Below are 8248 nucleotides of genomic sequence, written 5' to 3'. Positions count from 1 at the left end.
GAGAGAATGCGAGATGTTACCGAGAAGAAGATACAACTTCAATGTGGAGATGTCCAAAAAAGAGCTGAATATGAGCTGAGCTGCACTACATTTGACTATAGTATGTTCACGTTGAGCTGGATCCTGAAAAACAGCTAAAAATTAAAAGTGGATTTTTTCTCAACAGAGTTAACATTTCAGCCAACCAGATGATTATTGGTAACAGCAAAGGTGTCAACAACAGACACGTACGGTTTAGCTCCATTACAAGTTCGGGGAAGGGCTATAATGGACACTGTACTTATACGGCTTCCACATAGGAAATGTATTGTGAAAATTTTGATTGGCCGTGAATATTATGTCAAACATTTGAACAAAAAGATTTTGAAATATTTTTAGTGGGTCAAGCAGTACTACAAATGAGCCAAATTTCAAGATTGTGTGTAATTGTATCCATGAGCTATTAAATGTTTTTGAGGATTCAGCTCAACGTAAACATAGTTGTATACGTTGCCTTATAGAATTTCTGTTGATTCATTATAATACATACACATTTGTACATATAGTTGTTTTTGATAGTTAAAATGCTTTACAAAACCGTATACTATATTATATTCATTAGCTTAATCATGCACGTTGTTACATTATACTGCAATTAAATTGATTAACTTCTCAAGATATTTGCTATATTGGAGTGCTTCACACCAATCAGTGCATCACAAAATTTATTGAATAGTGTGTCATCTTGATATTGACGTATAACTGATAAAAGTATTCTGATCTTCTCAATAGATTTTGCATCTATTATTTCAATATATTTAAGATGATCAAGATCTTCCTTCAGTTTTGCTGCAATTTCATTGACAACTTCACCATACAGTTTTTTGCAAACCCAGTGCCAATGTTTATCCAAGGCTTTCTTCCACTTTTGTGATTCTGTAAGTAAAACATAAGAATCACTAGTTATATGGCTGCTTGTATTTAAGATATTGTCTGAGTATACTGTGATAAAATTACTTTATATGCAATGCGAATTCACAGCCTGTAAAACATTTAGCAATGTATTGTGATTTATTCAGTCATCACAACGTGATTCCAGTAACACAAACATTGCTATAAGTTAGTAGCTATTATGCTGTTTAGTGGGGGATTCAAGGCCAGAGGAGACGGTCTGGTTGGTCAGGCCTGAGCCGGACCAATAATCTGGAGTTGAACCAACTAGCAAACTATATTACTTCATGCAATCTCTGGACGATATATCTATACATACATTTCACAGATGTTATTGAAAATGCATGGCACGAGTAGTTACCTGTAGTTTCTCAGCCTAACTAAAGCACAAACCACACGTACAGTACTTCCAATTACCTTACAGCATAGCATTCTCATCGTTTTGTACAGAAATAATTGTGGGTTCTACGTATCACGTGTGCTGACGGTTTGGCATTTATCATGGTGCCTTTGATTCTAAACCAGCACACTTATACAGTAAATTGCGAGACAGTTGTCTACTACAATTCTTTTTGCTGGTGATATCATGTGAAAAACAGCCAATCAGATACTTCGTAAGAATTTTAAAAAGTTTGGCCGCCTATCATTGGTTGGTTTTCACATGAGTCCCATTCAGAATTTTTGTATGACTGACAACCGACATGCAAATCACTGTATCATAATTCAATCTTCATAAAAAATAATCATTAGCATTTCTTGGCTTGGCTTCTTTTACTGGGCTAAGGGCTGGGAGTGACAAACTAGGCGCCTGATTCCATGGCAGGAAGCTGTACACCCATATATTACATGGTGGCCATCTGGATGAGATTTTGAGTAGAAATCACTACTCTTCAACTACCCACTCATCCTGTCGAGATACTGAGCAAACTCTCAGTCTCACCCCACATCACGCCATTTTCGAATAGTGATTGATCTCGTGATTGTCCACCAGTATATTTATGTGATGATCCATTCACTTCATTTCATACAAACCAGTATAGTATACGGTCTAGTATACTGCATTTTTGTAGCTGTTTTTTTTTTTTATCGTAGCTGTGTGATTCGGTGTGAATTCACTGTATACAGTTAGCTGCCTAGTCATAAATACTACAAATTCAAATATAAATTAATCATAGGCTGTTCTATAAGGTGACCATGCTGCATGGGTTCCCTGTGAAATTTGGGGGAAAGTTGCAAGTTGTATTGCTAGCTAGCTAGTTTTACTTTAAAATTTAGCATCAATTTCAAGGCATTTTCAAGCTTGTAAATTGCAAAAATTCTGCAGCTCCTGGGGGTTGCACCCCCAGATGCCCTTGAACTTCTAATTGCTACTGACTGGTTGAGCCATATAGCAAGTTTCATGCTGTGTCCCCTGTATGTCAGGTCTACCTATTATACATAGTATAGAAAGTCTGAAGAACAACAGATAGGCTTGAGATTTATATTGCTAACTAGCAATGAAATGTCACTAAAATAGCATATCTGAGTGCCTAATTTTCAAAAATTTCCTGTGGGGGCATGCCCCCAGACCCCCCTAGAATGCTTGTGCTTTGCACTTCGCAGAGTGTGCTTTGCACACTGTGCAGCAACTCCTCTCATTGGCAACACCATGTACATAGTAGCAATTTCAAAATATACAATGGCCTGACCAACCCAATTTTCCCTCCTCCGGCCCTGGGATTCAAAGTCTCTACAGATCATTCATGGTCACTCCCCTGGGGCTGTATTATTATTATTATTCTATGGTAGTAACCCTTAGTATAAACAGTTGCGTGGAATAGTGTATTATCTTTAATTTGTTTAAGATTGCCATGAAATGTTAAATTCTGTTGTTAACTGACAAATGGTTAAAACAAGCGATTCTAATTTTTAGAAAATGGAGCATCTAAAATGGCACATGTCCCCTTTTACTACTGACCCCTCCATTATTATAAGGCATTTAACAGTGGCAGGCAGTTTTTGGTACTGATTTTGAGGCTTGCTTTGCAATAAATTCAGGTTCTAGCACTAAACACAAACATACCTTCATTCAAATTCATAGCTGTGCTTCCTTCATGAAGTGATAAATTCTCTGTTTGAGGTGATGAACTTACTGGCTGTAGTGCAACTGCATGCATGCATGATATAAGTGTAGCAATAATTAATATTGTATTAACCTGATGTTTCAAAAGCAAGCTTTGATTTCTTTCTGCAACGCCAGCAGCAACAAGCTGTGAATAGATATGCATATATAAATTTTTTGAAACTAATCCCCATACCAGCTATAAAAACACATATAACGATGATTACTGCTCCTCCACCGATCAGCATTGTATTCCGATTTGTACCAATGAAATCTTCAGTAGAAGAGGTACATATAAGGATGGAAGTTAATCATATAATGTCACCAACATAGCTAGCTAACTCACTTTTTTCAGGGGGTTGTGGGTATGTGTTAAGCTGAGCACTATTGGAGGTAACAGAATCATAGTTGACCATTACTACACATTGATATGTTCCACCATCTGCTATCTTCACATTTGCAATGGTAAGGACTGCACTAGTCTCATTTATCATTGTAGTACCATTGTGTAGCCACTGGTATGTCATCATTGGAGACAGTACAGATGGTGAACAGTTGAAGTTAGTACTTAATCCCACCACCACTAAGTAATTTTGGGGATGAATATCAACATCTGGTAAAAACAGCACAGATATAAAAAGCTACAGTGACCACAATAAACATACATAATATTTTCAACTTTGCTGTGCTTGTCACTGGCTTGCCAGCATTGCCGATCATCTCACAAGTGTATGAGCCTTCATCTGTCCAGCTAACATTGTGTAGCATTAATGACAAGTGATCACTGCAGTTTGTGTTCATTGCAGTGTCATTATGCTTCCAAGTACAGTTAACTGCAGTAGACACAGACGCACTGCATTTAAGCTCAACCTCTGATCCAGCAGGTGCTATTGTATCATTGAGTTGATCAACAAGCCCTACATTATACAGAAATATGTTACTTTTCATACATACATTCTCTACAACAAACTTACCAAACACTGTTATTGTAGCGTTGTTGGACTTGACTTGCTCTCCACTAATGTTCACTGTACATTGGTAGTGTCCACTATCTGTTTTGCTAACATTGTAAAGATCCATCAGTGGAGAGTTGTCAGTAGTAGTATATGTTCCAGAATGTTTTTGTATATGCCATGAAACTTCTGGACTATTTATGTTACAGTGCAACAGCACATTAGAACCTTCACCCACTGTCAAATCTGATGGATCTAGAGTAAGCTCTAGAATTTCAAAAAGAAAGCATACACCATGTATGGAGAACACATACATATACTGTAATCTTACCATTTACTGTCAGTGTGGCAATTCGAAAAGCAACCTTTCCCCCTTCAGTTCTGACAATGCAGACATAATGACCTGCATCTGATGGAACAATTTGAGTTATGGTAAGCCTAGACTGGCTAGTACTAGCACTACGTATAGTGCCATGTCGTTTCCATTTGTACTTCACCCTAAAACCGTCAGCTTCACAAATAAAAGTGACATCCTGTAGTACAGAGACTGTTTTACTGGTGGGTTGTTTGGTAATTGTAGGTGGAGCAACTATACAATCAGTAAAATAATGTGTAAGTTGAACAGTTTGAGAAATTAGGCCACTCACTTGTGATGATCACTTGAATTTTTCTGGACTGAGCTTCTCCCCACTGGCTGTATACTGTACAAGTGTAGTTTCCTGAGTTAGATGGACGGATGTTATCTATAGTGAGCTCAAAGTTGTTATTAGTTAGAGTTTGGACATCCTTGAAAATAGACAACAGTGTTCCCTCATTTTCTCTCTGGCAGGAAACACCATCTAAGTCATCCCCTCCAAATTCCCATACAAGAACCATCTTCTCTGTGCCATTAACAATACTGAGCTCTTGATTATGAGAACAGTTTTTGATGAAAGGCTTCACTGTACAAATTCACGATAACTGACAAATCTCAGGTATATATGACATGAATACATACCTTTTGCCATTACTTGCACTTTCATTGAGAAGACTTCTGTCCCTCCATTATTAACTACACAGTAATATTCTCCACTATCAGACACTGTTATGTTAGAAATAGTCAGGTTAGTGGCATTGTTCCCTTGTACATTATCAGGTAGTGATCCTGATAGTCTCCTCCACTGATAGTTCAGTGTTCCTTCTCCAGTAGCTTCACAACTCAACAACACATCACTACCTTCTGCTACTGTGATGGGACCATTGCTGTTAGGATGTGTAGTGATGACCGGAAGAGCTGTGTGATGGAATTACAGTAATAATTAAAATATGACTTGATAATTGTCAATCTACGCACACCAGTGAAGTTCACTTTTCTGAATGGATAACCACACCAATGGACTACACAGCCATGCCACTGATTTGTTTTGGCTGCTTTTCATGAGTGGGTTTCTAAAGATGTGTGCTGGGAATGTTCTGGCACCTTGTAATGCCACTGGCTAGCTGAGACACAAGGCTAGAGTCATTGACAGCTTTCGATTCAACAGTTGTCCATACCAGGGGTACAATGAGATAAACACTATGCATAGTTAGCTACATTGAAATTTTTGACCTCCCAAGGGATTGAAATGTTTAAAACTGCATATTTCACAATCTATTGATGTGCATAAATCAATGATTTTCACAAATTAGGACTTATACTTCTCATTTTTTTCTGAGTGACTCACCATATACTGTCAATGTTGCTCTTGCAGACTTTACTTTATATCCTGAGGGAAACTCTACGATGCAGTGGTATATGCCACTGTCAACGGGGTTGACCGATAGGATGTTAAGATGAGGTGTATTCTGTCCAATAGCAGTATTGGGTAATGATCCGTTCTTCTTTTTCCAGTGGTATGTGTAGCCCACTCCTATTGCAGGAGTGCTAAATGTAATGTTACCTCCAGTGGCAATTGTGGCTCTTTGTGGATGAAGTGAAAATATGCCTAAACGTACCCATATAAAACCTTGCGTTATCATGCATTATTGTAAACTTACGATTTACTGTGAGTGCAATGACATCAGAAGTTACACGTCCTCCTTTGTTGACGGCTACACAAAAATAGTAGCCTTCATCTGATGGAGTTATCTCTGGTATGGTCAGATTTGGCTGGTTTCCAATAATGTCATTGCTGTCACTATGTTTCCAATCATAAGTCACTTTGAAGCCTACTGCTTCGCAAAGGAATGTAACATTTTGGAAGACATCAGCTGTCCTGCTGATAGGCTGCATCGTAATCATTGGTGGTGCAACTACATTTCAGCATAAAATGAAAATTATATTTAAATTTGTATAAATACTAACCAGTAATGTTTACTTGTGTGGGAATGGATTCGGTTATACCCCACCTACTGTACACTACACAGTGGTACAGTCCTAAATGCACAGGACGTGCTCCAACTATTGTCATATTCAGTTGCATCATTGTATTGTCCAAGTCCATGTGTATTATTGATATGTTGTTCTCTTTTGGTATTGGATCTCCATTCAACCTTTCCCAGTACCCACCAATAAGATCACTGCCACTTGCTTGACATGTTAATTTTACCTCTTCACTGCCAATGGTTATGTGTAATGTTTGGTCCCTGGGGTATTCGATGATTGTGGGCCCTCCTGTAGCCATATAATTGTTATGGAGAATAGAAAAACAATTGCAGTGATTCATGAATGTTGATTTGTTATTTATGTAAAATACCTGACAATGCTGAACCACTTCCAACTTCATCTTTGTCACCTTTTTGATCAGGAAAGTCCAATCCAGTTGCCTCAGCCTTTGCATCTGCTAGCCCTGCCACTACGGCAACAACAAACTCAGTAAAATCATACTATTATTATTCGAGCTATTATTTAACAATGAGCTAAGTATTATACATGCTCCTATTGAGTGAAGACAGCAATCGTAGACTGTTCTTCAGCTATATTTTGATATACTTCCTAGGCTGGAGCAATAAGGCAAAGTTTTTGCACAAGGAAGCCAGAGATAGCAGTCACCACCCGTGGGCATCAAATTTCATTACATAATTAACTTACCAACAAATGAAATCATCATAATAATCTGCACCATCATCTTGATTTCCAATCTCTTACCCAAAATGTTATCGACCAGCCCCGCCTACGTCACTCGTGCGTGAACAATAGAGAAAACCAATAATCGCGAAGATTCATCTGGATCCCCTTATCACACATTACGTAAAGGGACATTTTAAGGGACACACGTGAGTCACGGCTGATCTTAGCGCGTACAGCGGATTTCTCTTGCGTTCGAATCTCCGTATTGTGCACGTGCCTTCACTTTCAAAGCCTGGCACGTGCACAATACGGGCTACGGAAAATTCGAACGCAAGAGAAATCCGCTGTGTACTGCAGATTGCACGAATCTTTAAAAATTGCGTGACGCATGCGTGTATGCGCACACAAGAATTAAAAACGTTTTGTTTCACGGAACAAGTTGCTTACTGCGGTTTTCCAAGTTCTTGCAATGCAAAGCGTCATGCGCTATACAAGCATGTACGTGCGCAGCTGTTCAACAGTGGATTTTCAGTGATAACTACTGACTCACAGGACTTCAAGGATGCCTACGCACAGTGATGGGAGTAACGCGTTACATATGTAACGCGTTACGTAATATTATTACTTTTGTAGTACCTAAGTAATATAACGAAATACGCTATAAAAACAGGTAATATAACTCAAGTTAGTTTACTTACAAACGTAACGCGTTACTTAAGTAATATAGTTACTGTAACGAGTCTAATATTACGTAATATTATTACTACAAGTAACGAAGTTACTAATCTCGTTAGTAATCCACTGAGTAACGCCTAGCCACAACGAAGTATTGGAGCCTACTGAATGAAGCTTATTCACTAGCTTCTTACTTATAACCAAGATTTGCACATTGCCCAACAACGAAATCATGTCACGTGATAAGGTGGTAGTTTCACACGTGACAGCTTAAGGCTGTGGACGCAAGTAATATAATATGTAATATTATTATAGTTACTTTATTTTATGAGTAATATGTAACTGTAACTAAATAGTTCAGTTGCAAGTAATATGTAACTAGTTACTTTTACAAAGTAACTTGCCCACACTGCCTACGCATACAACTCGACAGCCACAGAATATTACAGGAGTTTTTAAAGAACTGCGCATACTGACACATTATTAGCGCATGACGCTTTCCATTGCAAGAACTTGGAAAACCGCAGTACATTAGGAATCTTAGTCCCCGACATCAGCAAC

The 8248-nt window shown here is 38.3% G+C and overlaps 1 protein-coding gene across 3 annotated transcripts; it reads right to left on the bottom strand.

Moving 5' to 3' along the window:
- Positions 1-634: 634 nt before the first annotated feature.
- LOC136267030 (basement membrane-specific heparan sulfate proteoglycan core protein-like) lies at positions 635-7336 on the bottom strand. Of its 3 annotated transcripts, XM_066062089.1 has the most exons (15): positions 7034-7336; positions 6699-6797; positions 6308-6616; positions 6001-6255; positions 5688-5948; positions 4982-5257; positions 4632-4925; positions 4316-4573; positions 4006-4251; positions 3697-3948; positions 3378-3644; positions 3228-3305; positions 3126-3179; positions 2993-3076; positions 635-915 (listed from the first exon to the last, which is right to left on the bottom strand). In XM_066062089.1, exons 1-15 carry the CDS (start codon positions 7068-7070, stop codon positions 644-646), a joined length of 3042 nt encoding a protein of 1013 aa, XP_065918161.1. In that variant the 5' UTR covers positions 7071-7336; the 3' UTR covers positions 635-643. The 3 variants fall into 3 exon arrangements, with proteins under 3 accessions (XP_065918161.1, XP_065918160.1, XP_065918162.1); XM_066062088.1 differs by having other exon boundaries at positions 3126-3305; XM_066062090.1 differs by lacking the exon at positions 7034-7336 and having other exon boundaries at positions 3126-3305; positions 6308-6495; positions 6552-6616; positions 6699-6713.
- Positions 7337-8248: the final 912 nt, after the last annotated feature.

Source organism: Dysidea avara, chromosome 9 (assembly GCF_963678975.1).
Source record: "Dysidea avara chromosome 9, odDysAvar1.4, whole genome shotgun sequence".
NCBI classification, from domain to species: Eukaryota; Metazoa; Porifera; class Demospongiae; order Dictyoceratida; family Dysideidae; genus Dysidea; species Dysidea avara.
Note: the sequence above shows the minus strand (reverse complement) of the source record. Positions and strands in the feature narration are given on the sequence as shown.

What these genes read in the sequence shown, in the direction of transcription:
- LOC136267030 (XM_066062088.1), bottom strand. Translation starts at nt 7,070, where the DNA reads ATGATGGTGCAGATTATTATGATGATTTCATTTGTTG. An exon ending in AAGTGGTTCAGCATTGTCAG is followed by an intron (nt 6,617 to 6,698) that starts GTATTTTACATA and finishes ATATGGCTACAG; the next exon opens with GAGGGCCCACAATCATCGAA. An exon ending in AGTGCAAGTAATGGCAAAAG is followed by an intron (nt 4,926 to 4,981) that starts GTATGTATTCAT and finishes GAATTTGTACAG; the next exon opens with TGAAGCCTTTCATCAAAAAC.